At 49.8% G+C, this 20,908-nt stretch overlaps 3 protein-coding genes across 6 annotated transcripts in view; 2 read left to right on the forward strand and 1 right to left on the reverse strand.

Moving 5' to 3' along the window:
* Positions 1 to 3,257, forward strand: part of DHX32 (DEAH-box helicase 32 (putative)) — a 57,203-nt gene extending 53,946 nt beyond the window's left edge. For all 3 annotated transcript variants that reach the window (XM_080822836.1, XM_080822837.1, XM_080822835.1), the window contains 3 exons: positions 840 to 1,027; positions 1,946 to 2,127; positions 2,712 to 3,257. In XM_080822836.1, the coding sequence (XP_080678962.1) occupies positions 840 to 1,027; positions 1,946 to 2,127; positions 2,712 to 2,883 (542 nt within the window). In that variant the 3' untranslated portion in view covers positions 2,884 to 3,257. The remainder of the gene's footprint in view (positions 1 to 839; positions 1,028 to 1,945; positions 2,128 to 2,711) is intronic.
* BCCIP (BRCA2 and CDKN1A interacting protein) lies at positions 3,026 to 17,914 on the reverse strand. Its single transcript, XM_080822838.1, has 7 exons — positions 17,598 to 17,914; positions 12,895 to 12,969; positions 12,148 to 12,228; positions 7,891 to 7,980; positions 6,599 to 6,786; positions 4,964 to 5,138; positions 3,026 to 3,496 (listed from the first exon to the last, which is right to left on the reverse strand). The coding sequence occupies exons 1-7, from the start codon at positions 17,763 to 17,765 to the stop codon at positions 3,326 to 3,328; spliced, it is 948 nt and encodes a 315-aa protein (XP_080678964.1). The 5' UTR covers positions 17,766 to 17,914; the 3' UTR covers positions 3,026 to 3,325.
* Positions 17,915 to 18,055: 141 nt separating this feature from the next.
* The window catches only part of UROS (uroporphyrinogen III synthase), a 29,745-nt gene continuing 26,892 nt past the window's right edge, over positions 18,056 to 20,908 (forward strand). The window contains exon 1 of one of the 2 annotated variants that reach the window (XM_080822840.1): positions 18,056 to 18,314. The gene's annotated coding sequence lies outside the window, so the exon portion shown is untranslated. The remainder of the gene's footprint in view (positions 18,315 to 20,908) is intronic. The other variant, XM_080822839.1, reaches the window with a different exon arrangement.

The following is a 20,908-nucleotide window of genomic DNA, read 5'->3' on the forward strand; positions in this document are numbered from 1 at the left end:
ACATGCTCTTTTCGCTCCGAGGAGGTCTGAGTAAACCGGACAGGGTCACCGGGGTCTTCTGCTTGCTGTGTGAAGGCTCCGTGCATTCCCAGTGCAAGGCAGAACTCTAGGTCCATCTTAAGTAACTACAGGTAGCAAGAAAGCATTAACTTAACCAGGTGACTGAATTTTAATATATTTGCAGGGCGCCTGGGTGGCTCAGTCATTCAGCGTCTGCCTTCGGCCCAGGTCATGATCCCAGGGTCCTGGGATCGAGCCCCACATCGGGCTCTCTGCTAGGCAGGAAGCCTGCTTCTCCCTCTTCCACTTCCCTACTTGTGTTCCCTTTCTCGCTCTGTCAAATAAATAAAAATCTTAAACACACACACACACACATAAAATTTGCAGCTAGAGCAGATAGATGAGCTTAACAGAATTCCCAAATCAGCCTAGTAGTGATCCTTTTCTTATACTGAGATACTTTCATGGCTTAAGGGAACTTGTACTGTACACCTTCCCTTCCTAAGTTGAGTAAACATGGCCCTGGACATCCTCACTCTTAGTACATGAGACTAAAGACAAATATTGATCAGAGAGCCCCTCGTCTGTCCCCTTCACAGCTGCTGAAGAAGGGTGACACGCTGGTCGGCACCAGAACACGCTGTGCCCACAGTTCGGTGGGCATCCAGAACCCCCACGGCCAGAGCGGGTCCTGCCAGCCAGCCCGTGTCCCTGCAGCCTCCTTCCCACCGCTCACGTGACCTCTTTAGGAGAGGCGCGCAGAGGACAGAGCTCACCCCTCCGTCCTGGCCTGGACTCTTACCGCTTACAGCACATCAGCTCTGCTTCTTTCCCTCCAGACTGTGTTGAAAAGTGGTGTCATGATTACTTCCTCAACTGCTGTGCTCTGAGGATGGCAGACGTTATCCGAGCTGAACTCTTGGAAATTGTCAAGCGAATCGAGCTCCCTTGTGCAGAACCTGCTTTTGGCTCAAAGGAAAATGCTCTGAACATAAAGAAGGCTCTCCTGTCCGGCTACTTCATGCAGGTGAGTGGGGCTGGCGACCTTCAGCGTGGGCTTTCCTGAATATCACCTGTCCGCGACAGCCGGTCGGGAAGCTCTCGCCTAGGATTCTTTTGTTGGTGGTAACTTGAAATAAAACCGCAAACCTTCTATGTTACTAAAGATTTAGTATTTAACTATACTTCCCCTCCAGGGAATTGAAGGGCTAAGCCAGAGTATGTTCACTTTGTCCAAAAGGACAGGAGGCCTGTTCTCACTGCAGCGGGGACGCTAGGAAAACCCGCGCTGTGGCTGAGCTTCAGGCACAGCCCCTCATCTCGCTGGTCTGTGAAGTAGCTCACATTTAACCAGCGACACTAACTCCCAGCCAAGAAATAAAGGCAGTGTCTCATTTGTTTCATCCCCCAAATGAAGGCTGCCTCATAACGCAGCCCCCTCAACTGAAGCACACCGCCGAGGCGAGCATGTCCTTCACGTCGCCGTCCGAGAAACTGGTATTCCCTCTCAAACTCTAAAGTGGTCTTAATAGAGAAAAAAAATGACATTTTAACGTGAATTTCCTCCTCATGTACAGAAAAAGTAAGGTTCCTCCATCACCGTGTTACTGCACTGACTGAGCTAAAACATGCGGCCGGGACCGTGGCAGGTACCGCGTGGCAGGTACCACGCCAGCGTTCCCCCCCCACACGTTCGCCTTTGCAGCCGCGCTCCTCACCCACCGCCTGAAACTGCTGCCGTTAGGGATGTCGTCACTGTCTCAAAGTTCTGGGCAAAACCTGTTTGGGGCTTATTTTCTAGATCTGAAAATAGGAAACATGGGTGGCAGATTTGTAATTTTTACGATTTTGAACAAAACACTTAGAGGAGTTTTTTAAAGAAAACATTTTTGTCCGTTATCTCCATCTTAACACAAAATCTTTTTTCCCCAACGCTGCCTGGTAGATCGCGCGGGACGTGGACGGGTCGGGTAACTACTTGATGCTGACGCACAAGCAGGTCGCTCAGCTGCACCCGCTGTCCGGCTACTCCGTCACCAAGAAGCTGCCGGAGTGGGTGCTCTTCCACAAGTTCAGCATCGCTGAGAACAACTACGTCAGGATTACCTCAGAAATCTCTCCTGAACTGTGAGTTTAACAGAAAAAATGGAGTTCTTTTCAACTCATACTTGAGCAAATGACCCACTTGGCTCTTGTGACATTTTCTGGGAGCTCACGCTGGCCCCAGTTCCAATTTCTGCTGAGCCTCCCTACTTACAGCAGGTCTCTACGAATGAGTAAGTAAATGCTCCCCTCCTTGGGATCATAGCCCGCAGGGGGGCTCCTGGCGGGCTGTCGGTAGGGCAGCCGATGCCTGATCTCGGTCGGGGTCATGAGTTTGAGCCCCATGTTGAGTGTAGAGGTTACTTTAAAAAAAAAAAAAAAGTGAAATATAGAACAGAGCATAATGGCTCTTAAAAGATACAAAAAGCTGCAGAGAAATAACACAAGAGAAGCCAACATATTCTAGAAATGCAGTTGGATTAGTTCCATGAAAACCACAGGAAAAAACCACAGGAAGTATTTATTCCGCAAAGGCAGACGGAGGCGGAAGAGTTCAAATTAAGTACCAGGTCTACAACGAGATTCTTTGGGGGTGGAAGTTCCCACACATAATGTTTGGTAGCTCTCCCCCAAAAAGAAAAAAAATCTCACCTTTATGTTTTCAACAGATTTATGCAGCTGGCACCACCGTACTATTTCAGCAACCTGCCTCCTAGTGAAAGTAAGGATATTCTCCACCAAGTAGTGGATCACCTTTCACCTCTATCAACAATGAAAAAGGACCAGAAAATGTGTGAGAAGTGCCCTGAGACTACTGAGCCTAGATGCACCGTCCAGTGACTCTTCAGAACCTTCCACAGAAAGCAAGATGTGCAATAAGTCCCGCCCCTGCCCTCCCCCAGCTGGCCTGAACGTCGTTTCACCAGAGTGAGGTGCAGACATTCAACTTGAACAAGGACAGCACACCCCACACGAGAGTCTTGAAAAAATAACACTTTGTATATTATTTAAAAATAAAAAATAGAAGTTCTTATTGAGTTCTTTAAATTACGACTCCACGTTTTCCTTCTTACTGGAAAAGCTTTTAATTCACCAATCATAATTCGACCAAACTTTTTTTTAAAGCTATTTTGTAAATGTGTCACCGACACAAGTGATAGACCCCTACTTTTTTGTAGAGGACCTTACTCTGAATAAAGTCTGGGTTTTTCAGTAAATCTGAGCTGTTTTCTGGTAATTTTACAAACGCAAAACCACCCCATTACTGTCCATGGGAAATGGGTCAGAGAGAGAGATGCTCCTTCAGTTTATCCATGATTTCGTTCATCCTGTCACCTGGAATCAACATCACAGTTCGCAAGGGCTTCATCGAGACGTCATCAAAGGACCACCTGCCTCCCAGACGAGTGTCACTCTCTTCCTGCACCGAGTAGTTAAACTTCAGGATTGCTTTCTGAACCAAAGATACAATTATAAGTTAAAAATTCAGACAACCTAAAGGCAAAACTTATTTACATGGCAGCCAGGAATACTATTTGATGTGTTTAAGAATGACAATGAACAACAACGAAAATAACAGTGAACAGAAGCAAAACATGGAATAAAATAAGCTCAAATGGGATATGCAGGTAGAAGTTACAAAATGCTTACCAGATTTCTAACCTACAAAGGCATGGAGAGCAGTGTCCCAGACCTAAGAGGTGAACAGCGCTAAGTGACATATGTACTACCATTTCTAAGCGTTTGTAATTCTGAAGTCCCTCATATTCATTCATTCTCACTTGATTCTCAATCTTGCAACAGAAAAGTGAAATAAAGACTTGTAACATTTGACAGTTAACGAAAAGAATGGTCTTCAAACACAGGTGTTTCCCATTGTCCTGGCTGCTCTCTTGGAATCAAGCCATGTGAAAACAGGGAGGTCTGCGTGACCAGGCCCTCTTAAAAACCCATCCAGCCTGCCCCGAAACACTCTAAGGTGCTCAGGCTTAAAAATTTAACTTTCACTATTTACTTCCTGAAAAACAAGGGTAGAGCTGAACCTGTGGTACTTCAGTATTTAGTCAAAGGCTTTTTGAAAAGCAGTGACAGATGCGGGTGCCTGGGGGCCTCAGGCAGTTAAGCATCTGCCTAGGGCTCAGGTCATGATCTCAGGGCCCTGGGATGGAGCCCGTGCGCAGCTCCCTGCTCAGCGAGGAGTCTGCTTCTCCCTTGCCCATCGTAGCTCCCCGTGCTTGTGCTTGCTCTCCCTCCCTCTCAAATAAATAAAATCTTAAATTAAAATTCAAAAAAAAAAAAAGTAGTAACTAATGTTCTCTAATCCAGGAAAGTAAGTTACCCCTCGGATTTACTTAGCAGGTCAGGGTGAGAAAGCGTATTCTCTGGTATCTGGTTGCCCATCATGGCACATGCCACCTTTCTGCAAGAAAGTGCTAGGAATCCCACAAGCGGGAGGACATCCAGGACCAAGGGCACAGAGAACCATATAAGCCACCACTGGGGAGCAGGGCCTGCCCCAGCTTTCACATTAACCGCCTGCATGACCTCAGATAATGGCTCTAATCTCCCTCAGACTCAATGTCCCCCATCAGTAAACCAGGACCGTCTCCCTCATAGAGTGGTTCTAGAATTACAGATCTTCTAGTGAGCGTATCGAGTGCCTCATCACCATTCACCGTTCATGGCTTTTCTCCTCCCACGCTCCGCCCCGGGGGCTGGGGGGCTGGGGGGCTGGGGACAAACCTGCCAGGGAATGTACTAGGTGTGGGGACTGCATCAGCCACCAGCTGCCGGCAATATGGAGAAACGGCCACCATCCTCAGAGCACTCTGCCATAAACGGGAGAGCAGTCAATCCTGCCTATCATCAAGAAAATCCCTGTTTATATTCAAACAAATAGATGAAAACAGGACAGTCTTACCTCATAAAAAAACTCTTCCTCTGCATTGGCAAACATTAATTCCTCTTTCTCTTGGTTATTCCCTTTCTTTCTGGAATTGTTTTTTCCAGCTTCCACAAATGTCTTGCTTATCAGAAGGTAGAAGTAACACTTCCCACATGGCTTGTTAGTTTTGTGTGCCTCTGCTACTTCTTTCCTACAAAGCATAACAGAGACGGTCTGCCTGCTGAGCCCGGTGAAATCCATCCACAAACCAGAGCACAGGGCAAACCAGTGGGGCCTCTGGGGGGGGTCCGTTGTCTCGGACACGGACTTGATGGACAGAGATCAGATCTGGACACTTCTAAAGCCATGAGTTTACCTATGTGGTCCCCTGCACTGTGATGGACTATGGCCGTGTTTTACAGGACGCAGTGGGATGTATCCCTCAGGCGATGCTGAGCTGTGGACACACAGCAAATAACAGGAGTCTCACATTTATCAACATCACTGCTCTGCCTCTGCAGATACTAAAAATAGTAAGAATCTGGATTTTTAAAAACAAATGTTTAACAGAGCATCAACCAATGTCATTAGAGCATGTGATGACCAGTCTCCAAGCACTAGAGCCCGGGACTATGACGAGTCTTGGCATACTGCAGAAATGGCATGACAGGACAGATTCCCCTAGATTCTAGAAGAGTCCGTGGAGTGGCAACGTAGCCTTCGGAAAACTGTGCATGTCCCTGTGTATCTGGCTAATCAAAGATGTAAAGGCTTCACCTTTCTTTAACAGAGGACCAGGAGAAAGCACATCACCCTCCTGTGAAACCAAATAAACATGAGCGCCAGCGGATCAGGAAAAGGAAAAAAAAAAGCAAACCGAAGAACGGCAGCTGGCATCGGGGGAGGGCAGGGTTGAGAGGAAAACTAGAAAGCAATGAACCTGTTCAGTGGGAAACCCTGAAGGTTCACCTGTCCTTACATACCCACCACCGGCTAGCAGGCACGCAGCACTACGACCCCGGAGCAAGGGCGTCCATCTGGATTGCCATCCTGCTCTACCCCAAAGCACAGCAGCTCTTCTTAACAATTGAAATGTTGTAAACCTAAAACTCCTCCATTAAGAAAGTACAACAGGGACACCTGGGCGGCTCAGTCTGTTGAGCTTCTGACTCTTGGTTTCGGCTCAGGTCATGATCTCAGGGTCATTTTTAAAAAACAAAAAAAAACCCACAAAAAAGTAAAAACAGCAAACCCCAAAACATGAGAGACACAGTATCAGGACTGCTGCCTCCTTCGTTACAAAACATCCCAGTGGAATTGAAGAGTTGTACTGGTTTGTTACTGGACTACCTGTTCGGCACTGTGTCCGTGTCACAGAAATCTGGCAAAGGGATGACAACTTTAGACCAGTAGGGGGTAAAAAGCCTATATAAACTCATCTGTGATTATACCCCGCGCACCTGGTAAGACTGTTCATACTGTCACAAGTCATGAAGGAGCCCACTGTCAAGAAGGGACATGCCTCCGGGAGGAGGCGGCCTCTGCTCACTGGAGCCGCAAGGCCCCCAAGACTGCGGGCGGCGAGCTTCCTGCCGCCACTGGCTTGAAAGCCCTGCGGGGAGACCCCCCCCACCCCCCCACCGCTCGGAGGCGCGCGGCGCAGGCTCTTACTGGAGCTGCTGATGCATGGGCAGCGCGATCTGAGGAGGGACGTTGATGAACCTCTCGCTGAGGAGCAAGCCCACGGGCTTGGAGGTGTCGTTCAGATGTGCGTCCAGCTGTTCCACCAAGCTCTTCCCACAGCTCTTCTCGCAGGAGCTCAGGATCAGCTCTTTGATCTGCTCGGTACACTGGGCGCCCTAGGAAGCCAAGACGAGGTCGCTGCTCCGTACAGGCCACACCAGGAGCGGAAACCAGAGCGCTGTCTATCACCTTCTACCGAACCTGGGGGCGGCCTCCTGCCACCTCCTTTAAAGCCCGCCTGTCCTCCGTGCTGACCGCTCAGGCATCTCTCCGAGTCTCTACACCTGGTTCTTTACGGTCCCACAAGCAGTGGTGACCGCGAGACACCAACTCACATGAGAAGAGCAATTCCAGTCCATCTTGTAAAGACAGATGGGAGTAACTGGAAAGTTCACAAAAAACCTGGAGGTGAAGTTCGACATAAACTTCTTCCGATGAAAGTAAACAGCTGGTTTTCCCTTTTTATTAAAACTCAGCAAGGGACACCTGGGTGGCTCAGTCATTAGGCGTCTGCCTTCGGCTCAGGTCATGATCCCAGAGTCCTGGAATCGAGTCCCGCATCGGGCTCCCTGCTCTGCAGTAAGCCCACTTCTCCCTCTCCTACTCCCCATGCTTCTGTTCCCTCTCTCCCTGTGCCTCTCTCTGTCAAAAAAATAAAATCTTAAAAAAAAAAAAAAAAATTCAGCGAGTCAGCAGAGATGAATGGAAACACGAGTGAAGGTCAGAACGTGCCTTCCACTGCAGGAAGCAACGAAGCCTCACAATGAAAGGAAGCGCCGCAGGCCGGCAGAGCCACCGGCTCCGGGGTTGATACCAACACCAAGTCCCCAGTTCTGGATGGTTCTCTATACCCCAGGGAGCCAGGACTTTCACGACAGAGATCATTCAGCACAAAAACACTCTCACGTTAAAAAAAGATTACAGTGGGGCGCCTGGATGGCTCAGTCAGTAAAGCGCCTGCCTTTGGCTTGGGTCATGATCTCAGGATCCTGGGATCGAGCCCCCTGTCAGGTTTCCTGCTTAGCAGGGAGTCAGCTTCTCTCCCTCTCCCTCTCTCAAATAAAATCCTAAAAATAAGATTTCAGTAAGATTTCACAAAAGCACATATCCTTATTGTTGTTACTTTCATGGTCTGACATAAACAGCACCATCACCATGCATTAAATAGAAGTGACTGGGGTCTAAGGCACAGGTACTCAGATGCCACCAGTGAAACCAACCTTTCTTTCAGTTAAATTTAAAAGACTTATGAATCCAAAAATCTCATCTTCATCCACATCGTCATCGCTGTCTTCTGAAACATCCGTTTGCTATTTTAGAAAGAAAAAGAATTAAAACTGTGTGTCTGGTGGGGAGGAAGCTAAACAAAACTCACACTGCGGTTTTCACACCCATTTTCCGTGGCTGCCGTCGCCTCAGGGAAGCAGCGCACAGTGAGGACCGTGGGCCTTGTCCCTACCGGCTCACCTCTCTAGGGTCTGCTCCCCCTTTCTGCATGCAGGTGACTGCTTCCTGCTCCCAATTTTCTTTATGCTGGATTCTCAATATATTACCAATCCAGACGGGATAAAACCTCTTGAGATCAACCACTCCTGTCTTCTAAGTGACCTGGCCCAGGCCAGCCCTGCTCGGTCCTCCGGGGGGTGAGGGGGGGCCCCCCAGAGCACAGGCCAGTCCTGAGCAGCAGGGAGAGCGAGCAACGCTTGAGCACCACTTCCTCCTACCACGTGAACGGAAGAGGAAAGGAGGGCAAGAAAGGGAATGAAATAGGAACAGAGAACGAAGAATGAAATGCTTGAATCCAACCTGAACCTGCTGACTCTACCCAGAGCCCCTCCCCTGGGCCCTCGCGCTCCCTCCACATCTTCCTCCACGTGGCCTGCCCAGGCTGAGCGCTCTCACTGCGTCCCCAGCACCTGGGATGGCAAGGACCCACAAGTGTCCCGTGTGTGTTCCTGACACTCTCCCGAGAGAAGGGACACGAGCTCTCGCTGCAGCACCCCTGGCTCCCAGCTGGACAGCTGAAGGAGCAGGGGCGCTCTAGGCGGCTCTGGGCGAGAACGGAGCAGCGGCACCTGCGTGTATAGGGCCAGGACGTCAGGCCCGTGGCTGAAGGGGCCTGGCCTCACGGGAGAGACCTGGGGAAGTGGCTCCTGGATCTAAGGCGGCGCAGCCACTGACAGGGGATTGGGCCAAGGGGCTGCCAGGCTCAAAGACCACCAGTTCCTTCCTGCGGAACGAGGAAGGGCGCGGTGGCCGAGGAAATGGAACTGTGTGCCAAAACGAGAGCCGCTGCGAGCTCCAGAATCAAGAGGCACGGACAGAGCAGCACAGTAACACAGGAGGACACAAACGAGACCCGTCAGAGCGCCAGGGCATATCTGCTCAGGAGACGGAAAGAAGAGAACACGTCCACCAGCCCCGGTCCAAGAGCAAACGGGAGACAGACGTCTTGCACCTCACAGGTCTCCCACCTACTGCAGCAAAATACGCACAGTACCGACAGAGCGCCAGGGGAGGAAAAGGGACCCTGGGTGCCGAATCCTAAGCAATCCCCCAAACTGGGGCACCTGGCTGGCTCAGCCGGAGGGGAATGCGACTCTTGATCTCAAGGTTGTGAGCTGGTTGGGCAGAGAGCTTAGTTAAGAAAAAAATGAAAGAAAAGAAACACCCCAAATGGTCACTGGGCTCACAAGCAGTTAGCATCCCCCCGGGCACGCTCCGCGGTCCTCCTTGACCAGTGACCAGCCCTCAAAGCAACACCCCACGCGGCTAGCCTGCTTAACCCGGTCACCACCCCCTCCCACACCCCCTCCCATCCCTCCAGCCTCCTGGTTCAACACAGTTCCGGGGACTTCAGGCCAGAGCAACCGCACCTCACACCTCACCCCGGAATCTCGCTCTACACAACCCACAGGTGCAGTTCGGGGCCTGCCCCTGCCCTTCCCCTCCACAGCCCCAGGATCCGCCTTCTCTGCAAGAGTCCTAGAGGCTCTGGTGGAAGTTCTGGGCAGTCCCTCTCCTAGGGACAGAAGTCTCTGTGGCTGGGACACATCAAGTACCTCTGCGGAAGCCAAAAGCTGTAACTTCTTTTCCACGGTGAAGTTATTTGTGTCATCGTCCCAGTGAAGGCTGAATCCCCCCGCTGACAGCAAAGCTCTTGCAAGAATAAAAGTGACAGTTTCTTATTGGACGGTCTTAGGACACGATTAGAAGGTGGAGAAGGGTGAGCCACTGGGTGGCTCAGTGGGTTAAAGCCTCTGCCTTCAGCTCGATCCCACTGGGATCGAGCCCCATATTGGGCTCTTGGCTCAGCAGGGAGCCTGCTTCCTCCCCTCCCTCTCTCTCTCTCTCTCTCTCTGCCTGCTTGTGATCTGTCTGTCAAATAAATAAATAAAATCTTTAAAAAAAAAAAAAAAAAGGTGGCGGAGGGTCAGTCGCATCTCCTCCACACTGAGGAGGCACCTAGGACAGAAAACTAAGCCAGCCACGCCACACCATTCTCACTCAGGCTGTTAGTGACAGAGGGATCCTGCAGATATGCGACCCTGGGGCTACGTAGCAGCTCTCCACGCTGCCCAGGAGGTCTCAGGGTAGTTACCTAAGGTGGGGGCTCTTTAGGGAAGATAGGAACAAGCCTCCCCGCATTCTGGTCAGGGCATGCGTTAGCCTCCCTGGGGCCCAGAGCACAGAGGCCACAGGAGGTCCCGGCCGAGCACGAACAAGATGGAGTCAGTGTGGTCAGCATGCCCACAGACACCATCGGCTGGAGAGGACACGTGTTTGGTCAAAGGGGCCTGCTTCTCCCATGCTCTAATAAAAGAAAACTACTGGCGGTGCTATCCCCTTCACTGTGACATTTCATGCCATTAGGTTTAGTAACAGGGATGCTGATGACCCTATCCGACAGCAGTTCCAGAACCTCAGGGGAGTACTGGTGAGAAGAGCCAGATCCGGGTGTTGAGGAGAGGAGGCAGAGGCTGCGAATGCCAACTTTCTCGAGACCTGCGGCTTTGACAACAAAGGAGGAGGCTCAAGGTGCGGCGGTGAGCGCGCGAGCTTCAGACTGAAGGGCCGCTGCTTTAGCACCATGACGCAGACTGTGCCGGCCGGGCCATGGCGTGGGCGGGGCCGGGCGGAGACCAAGCACGGGTGCCGCCACTCCAGCACTCACCACGTGCCGCGGCTAGGAGCGCCGAGCGCTCAGCAACTCCTGTTGCTTCCGAACCACGGGCCACCACACGAAGCAGGGTCCAACCAGGACCACCCTCGTTTCCAGAGACGGATGCGGAAATGGACCCAAGTCACTGTGGCAGATTCTATTTTCCACAGATGGTCGCTCCGGCTCCAGCTCCACGTTCTGACAAAGGACCTCGTCCCTCCTCCCTCCAAGTGGTGGGGTCCGTCACCCTCCCCTCGAGCCTGTGCAGACCTTCATGTCTGATTATGAGGACAGCGGAAATACAATGCTGTGCACTTGTGCCTGGTTCTTTGGGGCTGCTTGCTCCTGGAACCCAGCCACTGCGTAGAGGGGCCCGCCCCGCGGAGGAACAGAGGCCCCTGGCCCACGGTCCCAGCGGGGCTCCCCGTGGACAGCCAGCACCAACCTGCTGGTCACGTGAGTAAGCCATCTTGAAAGTGAATCCTCTGGACCCCCACTGACCCTCTCTAGCTAACGTGACATGGAACAGACAGGAGTTGTCCCCACTGAGTTGTGTCCAAAAAAAGCCAAAGAGGGGACCGTTGCTATCCTAGGACACTAAACCAAGGGCAGGAGGCACAGACAGAAAACCGACAGCATCATCAGGAGCAGCAGGGGCAGGACTCACCCTCCCACTGTGCAACCTCCAAAAGCTCCCTCCGGTGCTTAATGCCACTTCCTTCCAGGTCACCTGCACCCCCAGCTTGGCCACCAGCATGGCCCCCAGTGGCCCCTAGCATGGCTCCTTTGCAGACTCCGCCATTCACTTACTTACTTCCCCAAGTAACGGTGCTATCAGCAGTGTCCGTCCCCACCCTCCCTGGGTAAACCATCCATCTGCTGAGACCCCCCCAAATCCAGCCGCTGCTCACACCTCCCTGGTATGTATCACCTGCAAATCAAACTGAACAAGTGCACACCCAAACCTACGCTGCTTCCTGACCCCCTCATCCTCCATGTTCGCTATCTTGGTTGCTGGAGCCAGACACGTGGGAGCCACCCTTGACTCCTTTCCCCTCAGTGAAACCAGTTACTCACTCCGCCCCATCATACCTCATCTCCCAAATATCTCCCTTCTCTTGCTATCCATTGCCAGCCCCAGGATTCCTACACTCAGTAATCTTGGAAATTACCGGAATGGCTTTCTAACCAGTCTCCCTTCCTCCAGTGACACCTCTTTCCAGTTTGAGCTCCTGGCCCACCAGCTAAACATCAGGAGGATCTTAACAGGACAAAAAAATAATTTAATCAGAACAAACATAACTGTCCCGCTTACCTTTATCACACTCCCAATGTGGTTCTGTTGAATTAAGAGATCAGTTAGTTCTGCAGTGTTCACAGGAGCCTTCAGGAAAAGCTAAGAGGAGGGAAAAAAAAACCTTATTTTAAATGAAAATCAAAGCATAATTTTTAATAAAACTCCTAATATCCACTCAAACAATGAAATATCAATGATGAAAAAGACACCTCAGAAGAGCGATCCCAGGAGGAAAGGAAAAGCCCAGAAGAATTGAAGCTCAAGGAAATCAAACTGAAGGGACAGTCTGGGGTAAGACAGGACGTGTGGGGGAGGGGAGGAGAATGACAGACAAAGGGGCAAAGAATGTGGTGCCTGGACACTGGAGGCTCTGAAGGGTAAAACCAAAGCCACCGTACACGGGTAAGGACTGTGTAGAAGCAGCAAGCCCGATTCTGCAGCACCAGCTGGTGCACTCAGCGATAGGACTATGGAATTCTTCGGCCCCACAAAGCTTAGACAGGAGTAAGAGAAAAACAGTAGAGTAGCCCAAATAATTAGCACATGAAAAGGAAGGTATTTTAGGACACAGGCACTGATTAACATATGAATCGGAGGCTCAACCGGGAGTTAGCCTGAGAAGAAAAGAGAAACTGTCCTTCCTTCTCTGCAGGGTAGAGGGAATAAGAATGGGAATTCTAAAATAAAGGATGAAATCTGACCTAGTTTGTGTGGAATGGCCTGGATTTTCTTAGAAGAGATTTGTGCGGGGGGTAAAGACCATACCTGCTGTAGTAACTTCTTAATTCCGTCATAATCCTTATCGGAGATGGAATAAGCTTCAAATTCAACATTCACTTCCTGTAAATAATGATGTGGGGAAACAAAGGCAGACGAAAAATTACTAAATTTCCTTACTACCTACAGCCTACTGACAAGTCCTTGAAACAGGCAGAGTGACATCCCTCTAGGGACTCAACTGCCTTAATATTAATACTTTGCTAAGAGCAACAGGCAATCTTAGCCCAAACCCCAGGATCCTGTAAATCTACTTTATCATATAAAAATTCCTTCAGAAACTTCCTTTATCTCTACCCTCCCTCTCCAAGATACACGTTGGCAATCGCATATGACTCACAGATATACATCTGAAGGGTCTCATGACTCAGGTTTTATTAAACAGTAATAAATGACCTTTTCCCCACAACAGCTAGCCCCCTCAAGGTCCTGGAAACCTTGCTTCCAAAATTCCTGAGAGACTCACGATATCCCTAACCCCCTCCCAACTTGGAAGTTTACAGCGGGCCACTCCTCAGGACCCAGCGCTGCTCTAGCCGCCCAGAGGTCCTGTCCTTCTGCTTCAATAAAACTACCTTTTTGCACCAAAGAAGCTGTTGGCTGTTACGCCCCAATAATGGGTCCGTGATTAAAGGAGCGAGACTGATATAAAGCGAAGGTCAAGCAAAACTTTATTTCGCGCCAAGCATCAAGAATCTAACCGAACGTTCAGGGACGCACCTCTTACAAGAGAGGGCGACCTTTCTCTGTTTCACAGTCTAGCTTTTAAGGGCAAAGGCCGTGCAGTGGGGCCTGGGCACGCACAGGTGACCAATGAGATTGTAACACACACAGGAAACTCCACAGTGATGCTAGGTGACCAACTGAGTTACAATTTACTCTAGTAGACATTTGACCCAGGCTATCACCTTGGTTAGGATTGGCGCCCAAAAGGCTCCCAAAGGGCAGAGACCCATACTCCTTGGTAGCTAGGGAGACCGTATGCAAACCCCACTGATTGATGTCTCCACCTGGCCTGACCCACCCTTGTATCTGGGTTTTGTTACCTGAAGCTGGTTTCCGGGATTTGTTTTTAAGTGAATCCCCTGGGGGAAGGAGGACAGGGACAGTTTAAGGGTTAAACAACAAGGTTTTTGTTTAACCTCAATGAAAGCCTCTTGCTAAAATATAAAAATATAAAATAGGTCCTTACATTGGCATTTTCTATTATCTGCTTTATGGAAAAGAAACAGGAAAATAACCAAGTTATTTTGAATGGAACGAAGAGCAATAAAGCAGAGAAAAAATATGTAAGGATGTCCCGGGTTCTCCACAGCATTCTAGGCTCAAGGCCCCAGCCCCTTCCTGCTCTTGGAGGTCCAAGGTACCCTCGCATCCTTACCTCAAACTCCGCATCTTCTGAAGCTCCCCTCCAAGGGTCACTGTTCCGCACAAGCAAGAGTCCTAACCACATGGCCACAAGAACTTAACATGCCTAATGCTTTTCTTCTCATCGTTTCAATACCCTGACCTATTTCTTGAAGTTCTCATATCCACTTTCTATCGCCTCTCTGCTAGCTGCCGCAAAGCCAATCACCCTGTTTCTAAATCAGACTTGACGCACACACGCACGTGCATTTCCTTCCTTATATACACAGCATACCTACGGCAGATTTTGAATTTCAAATATAATTCTCATAGATTTATTCATCACAGTAATGAGCTGTGGGTGAGTGAACATGTCAGAAACTAAAAGCCCCATTCGAATAAATAAAGGAATCAAGATCCATCAAGTGTAGGGAACTGCCCTGAAAGCCCTAAGAATTTCTTCAGTCAAAAAAGTAATACATTTCACCGGTAAACACTACAAGAGACCAGATTACAGAGTTGGTAGTCTTATTACCCACCCCCCAACTCCTACTCTTCAGAGGTTCCTATCAGTAGTTAAGCTAATCTTTCAAGGGGTTTTCGACACATAATCAAATTTTTTTTTAAAGATTTTATTTATTTATTTGACAGACAGAGATCACAAGTAGGCAGAGAGGCAGGCAGAGAGAGAGGAGAAAGCAGGCTCTCCACGGAGCAGAGAGCCCGATGAGGGGCTCGATCCCAGGACCCTGGGATCATGACCCGAGCCGAAGGCAGAGGCTTTAACCCACTGATCCACCCGGGCGCCCGACACATAATCAAATTTATTTCCTGTTTCTTTCCCCTGCAGAGACTACACTACACAGACTGTCTTCACTTAACCTGCTGTGTATCCTCGGTCTTAAATGGTGATAACTCCCAACTTCAGAAGACTGATGTAAATATTAAACAAGTTGGGGCGCCTGGTTGGCTCAACGGGTTAAGCCTCTACCTTTGGCTCGGCTCGGGTCATGGTCTCAGGGTCCTGGGACTGAGCCCCACATCCGGCTCTCTGCTCAGCAGGGAGCCTGCTTCCTCCCCGCCCCCCTGCCTACTTGTCATCTCTCTCTCTCTCTCAAATAATAAAATCTTTAAAAAAAAATTAAATGAGTTAATACAATGTGCACAAAGCCTGGAAACGTTATTATTATGACTGAAGAATAAATTATTTCCAGTTCAATTACTGTATCAGGAGATGTGCACATTTTTAGTTTTGACAATTACTGTCAAATTGCCCTCCGAAGACATTGCAACAAATTATACTCCCACCAACAGTATACGTGCCTATTTTCTTACTCTACAGTCAACGACCATTCTCACACTAATTTTTTTTTATTTTTTATTTATTTGAGAGAGAGAGAGAGAGAGAACAAGTAGGCAGAGCAGCTAAGGGAGAGGGAGAGCGAGAAGCAGGCTGTCTGCTTAGCAGGGAGCCAGATGCAGGGCTTGATCCCAGAGTCCTGGGATCATGACCTGACCTGAAGGTAGACAGCCAACTGAGCCACCAGATGCCCCCTCACACTAATTTTTAATCACTGGAGTGTGACAGACTATCCATGTCAACGAAAGCACTGATTTCTATAACCCAAAATTAGCAAAAGAGCCCATTAAAGTTTTTTTTTTTTTAAAGATTTTATTTATTTATTTGACAGACAAAGATCACAAGTACGCAGAGAGGCAGGCAGAGAGAGAGGGGGAAGCAGGCTCCCTGCTGAGCAGAGAGCCCGATGCGGTGCTCGATCCCAGCACCCTGGGATCATGACCTGAGCTGAAGGCAGAGGCTTTAACCCACTGAGCCACCCAGGCGCCCCCCATTAAAGTTCTAAGTGAGTTCTAAGTGAAAAAAAGTGAGATCACATTCAAGGCAAGGGGCCAAAGTCAAGAGCTGATTTCTAAAGGAAAGTTCTGTTCAAAGGAAGATTTACCATATACCCACGCCAGTCTGAGCCCTAAGCCTGAATCATGTTTATATCGGATTTGACTTCCTCTCAGTTTCTCTTGCTTATTCTGTTGTGGCCACATTAGCTACCTTTCTGTCCATCAACCAGGAGGTCTTCGGATTTTCTTATAAACTAAATGAAAAGTCAGTGGAGTGTTCTGAACAGGGAAAAGAGAACAGACCTACATTTTAAAAAGATCTCTCTGGAGGCGCCTGGCCAGCTCAGTAGGAAAAGCATGTGACTCTTGTTTGTGCATTTGAGCCCCACGCTGGCCTTAGAGATTACTAAAAAATAAATAAACTTCAAAGTATGGTATTTAGCATTCCTGATATCGTATAATAAAATGAAATAAAAAGCTCTCTCTGGCTGCGGGTGTAGAGATGGTACAGGAACAAGAATGGAAGAGAGCAAGCAACTGAAGTGACTACAGGAATCCAGTCAAGCGATGGTGGAAACACGTACTGAGTCTGTTGGAGAATCAATGACGACAAGTGTCTGGGTACGAAAGTAGAGCTAACAGATTTACTGACAGACTGTGGGATATAAGAGGCAAAAAGGGAGGAATTAAAGTTAGTTACCAGGTTTGTGGTTTGAGCAACTTGGCGAATACGGGAACCATTTACAGAAATGGCAAAGATTAGGAGCTGGAGCATGAATTGCAAATTCTGCTTTGAACCCATGAAGTTTTAAGTACCTACTGGGCACATAGTGGTCTGAAGGATCATTCAGTCCTGATAATTCATTCAACAAATACTAAGCACCCGTAACGCCAAGCAGTATGGTAGGAAATATGCTGGAAAAAAGGAACCCGGTTTTCTAAGAACCCATCACCAGGGTCGGTGAGTGGGGCAGGGGCAGGTGCCCGGAGGCAAAAGATACAGCTTAGCTGGGCTCTAGGAAGGACGGGAAAACACCGCAGGATGAAGAACACCGGGAGAGACTCTCGACAAAGCGGACCGAGAAGGCCTTCGAACAGCGGAAAGAGGGCCGCGGAGAGTGAGGAAGGCGACAAGAACCTGGCTGGAGACTGGGCTGAGACTAAATTGCTGCTTTTGTAATATGGATTTGGGGCTTTTACAGAAAGCCACTGAGAAAAGGGTTGTGGCGGGTGTTCCCGGAGAGGTGGGAGGGGCCGAACCCCCGGGGTAGGACTTCTGAAAATAGTAGCAATGATTCCTGTGGCTGCAATGTGTGAAAGACTCAAGTGGAACCCGAGCAGGGCACTTTTATCATCTCCAGCTTCTGCTCACAGGCCCTGAGGTACCGGCAGTCGCTCCTCCGAGCAGCTCACTCAGCCACACGGCTCTGGCGGCCAGAAACTTTTTTCCCAAACATAAACCAAACTGGGGTCGCGTGTTTTCTCACCTCGTGGATGCTCTCGTCGTCTTCATCCTCTTCTTCGTCACTGTCTTCATCGTCTTCGTCCTCATCCTCCACTTCATCTTCCTCTTCTTCCTCGTCGCGGTGGACCAGGACGCCTGGGGCTTGCGGAACCCCACTTCCCACGGCACGCCGCTTGGGCCTGGACGCCATGTTGCCGGCCTCGCTGCGCCTGCGCAACTCCCACGAGCCCGCCCTTCCGGACCCGCCCACACATGTCTGTCACCCACCAGACGAAGGACAGCCTCGTCGCTGAGTCGGCGTCAATCCAGGGCCCCTGATGGATTCCACGGCCATGATGCCTAGGAGTCAAGTCAAGTTTCAGGTCCCATTTGGCATTTTCTTCCCCCTCTCCATCCTCCCTGACTCCTACCAAGGCTCCCCCTCCCCTTCGCTCAGTGGTTCGATCCACCTGGGCCCGCCCTCCCCGGGCCTGGCTGTCTGCGCATGCGCGCGCTCCAGCTGTGCGCGGCTCCGCCTCGGGGACCCCCTGGTCTCCGGGCTGAGGCCTCGTGGCTGCGCGTCGGCTGTCTCCATGGCAGCAGAGACCACGTGGTGAGGGGGCCGCCCACCCGGCTCCTCTCTCCGGTTGAGGCACCGCGGACTCGTCTGCACAGCGAGATACCGCCCCCGACCGGGCGCCCCCCGAGTGCTGGGAACTGACCCAGCGCCTAGCCTTTCCGGCCCCCGCAGCCCGGCGAGGTAGGTGTCGCCGCCCACGGTACCGACGATGACACTGAGGCCCGCGGACGCGCAAGGCTAGCCTGCGGCGCCAGCCAGAGCGTGACGAGTGGGGAGCGGAACCCCGAGGCCGCTGCTGGTCAGGGCGGGGGCCGTGGCCCGGGGGCAGCGATCGAACCCGGATGGCAGGTCGTCAGGCTCGCGCAGGTGCCTGCAGGGCCGGGCTCGGGCCCCTCAGCACCGTCGGTAGCTTGGCCTGGTCCGCGGTTGAATGAATCTTACCGAAGCCCTGCCCCCAACCGACGCTCTTTAAGCGCATTTCTTGACGAACTTTCTTTAAGATGGGGATTAACCTTAAATGCTTCAGGTCCATTGGGGGAGAATCTGAACTACGGAGCAGAGCCTCCTTGGAGAGAACAGAGTGGAGGGGACTGTGGTCAGGTAGACGGCGTAAGCTATGCTGCAGCAGCCAGTTGTGGTGGAGGGGACATGCTGCCCCAGTGCCGTCAGGTCTTTACACTTCAAGAGAACCCGGAGTTCGACAAGATCGGTCCTGATTTTTAACACCTGTGCCAAATAAAGCTCAGTCCCCAGTCAGGTTTATCTCACGGGCTACCAGTGTGCAGCTATTCATTGTAAAGACTCTTGGGAAGGAAAGTCCTTAATTAAAGAAGAAATCAGGTATCTGAGAAGGAGGTCTATGGTTTTTTTTCCTCTGTAAAATTAGAAAAGTGGGTTGGATACCTCTAATTCTAAAAATGGAAGGAGCTGCCCCTCCTAGTGAGGGGGCTGCTGCCCAGAGGTTTAAGCAGAAGCCTGAAAAGCTCAGTGATCCTTCAGCAGCAGGAAGTGTGGTAAGGATAAGGTAAGCGTCCCTGGAGCCCCATGATTGTGTTCTGTGGGTTTCATCGTTCCTGAGGGTCTCCGCTACCAGGCCACAGCCTGGATATTGATAGACATGCATATCAGGGATTCACATCTGATGGGATAGCTTAAAAATGTCCCCTTTCCATCCCACAACTATGTAAAAACATTTTTCTGTAATGTACAAGACAGGAAGCTGTTTAAAAAAAAGAGAGAGAAAGAGAGATACCATAAGGCTAAAATTAGAAAAAAGACTCAAAGGCACAGGGCCAGCCTATCAACAGAGTCGCACTCAGACATCATGGATAATCTTTTCCGTTTCTTTTACTACTTTCTTATAGTAAAACAAACATAACAAAATTTATCATGTTAATCATTTCTAGACATAGTTTAGTGGCATCAAGTATATATTGACTTTGTTGTGCAACAACCACCATCATCTATCCCCAGACCTTCTTCATCTTGCAAAACTAGAACTCTATTAAACAATAATTCCCCATTTCCTCCTTGCCCAGTCCCTGGAAACCACGATTCTGTTCTCCGTCTCTGTGAATTTGACTACTCTAGGGGAATCCTAGAAATAAGCGATTGCTTATTTCACTTAGCATAAATAAGCGATTGCTTATTTCACTTAGCATAAACGCCTCACAGTTCATCCATGTTGTAGCATGTGTCAGAATTTACTTTTTAAGTCTGAATGATATTCCGTTGTACATATATATCTCATTTTGTCTATCCGTTCGTTCATTGGTGGGTACTTGGGTTGCTTCTACCTTTTGACTATTGTGAATAACGCTGCTGTGAACTTGGATGTACAAATACCTGATTAAGTCTCTGCTTTTACATTTTGGGGTGTGTATACCCAGAAGTGGAACTGTTGGATCATATGGTAATTCTTTCTGTGTTTGCTGTTTTTCGAAGGACTGTACTTTTTTGTAGTTTGCAAATTTTCCAGGGAGCATGTATTGCTTTGAGACGAGATCGAGGGAAAAGCCTTACTTTGTGTCCTCAGACTAGCTCCCAGTGTGGAGTGAATGGTCAGAGTGTGAAATAGCATAGAGTGTCTTACAGGAGTTGAGAAGTGGTGCGAGTGCTTAGGGAATGGGCACGGGCTTCAGACTGGGATGAAATCCTACCCCTGCCACTCAGTGTGCTGTGTGAATCTGGGCACAGCGGAGTTTTGGTTTCCACTTCTGTGGAATAAGGATAATAATACCTACCCTTTCTGGTTTAAATAAGGATTGAGATCCTGCAACATAAAATGCTTAGGCCCATAAATTGCTCAGAGTAAATGCTCACTAAAAGGGCAGCTCTTGGGACCCCTGGGTGGCTCAGTTGGTTAAGCATCTGCCTTTGGCTCAGGTCATGATCCCAGAGTCCTGGGATCAAGTTCCTCATTGGGCTGCTTGCTCAGCGGGGAGCCTGCTTCTCCCTCTGCTGTTCCTCCTGCCTGTGCTTTTTCTCCCTCCCTCCCTCCCTCTCTCTTTAATAAATAAATAAAACCTTAAAAAAGGGGGGAAGCAGTGGTTGTTACTGCTGGGAGAGCAGTAGGACTTTCCGCATTAAGTTATGGTTATTTTGTGTCCCCCCCAAATTCCTTAGGTCGAAGCCCTAATCCCCGATGAGACTTTATTTGGATATAGAGCCTTTGAAGAGGCAATGAAGGGTCGTGCCTGACTGGTTGAGCATGACTTTGATCTCAGGGTCATCAGTTCAAGCCTCATGTTGGGCATGGCACCTACTCGAAAACA

This window comes from Martes martes (genome assembly GCF_963455335.1).
Source record: "Martes martes genome assembly, chromosome: 14".
Lineage (NCBI taxonomy): Eukaryota > Metazoa > Chordata > Mammalia > Carnivora > Mustelidae > Martes > Martes martes.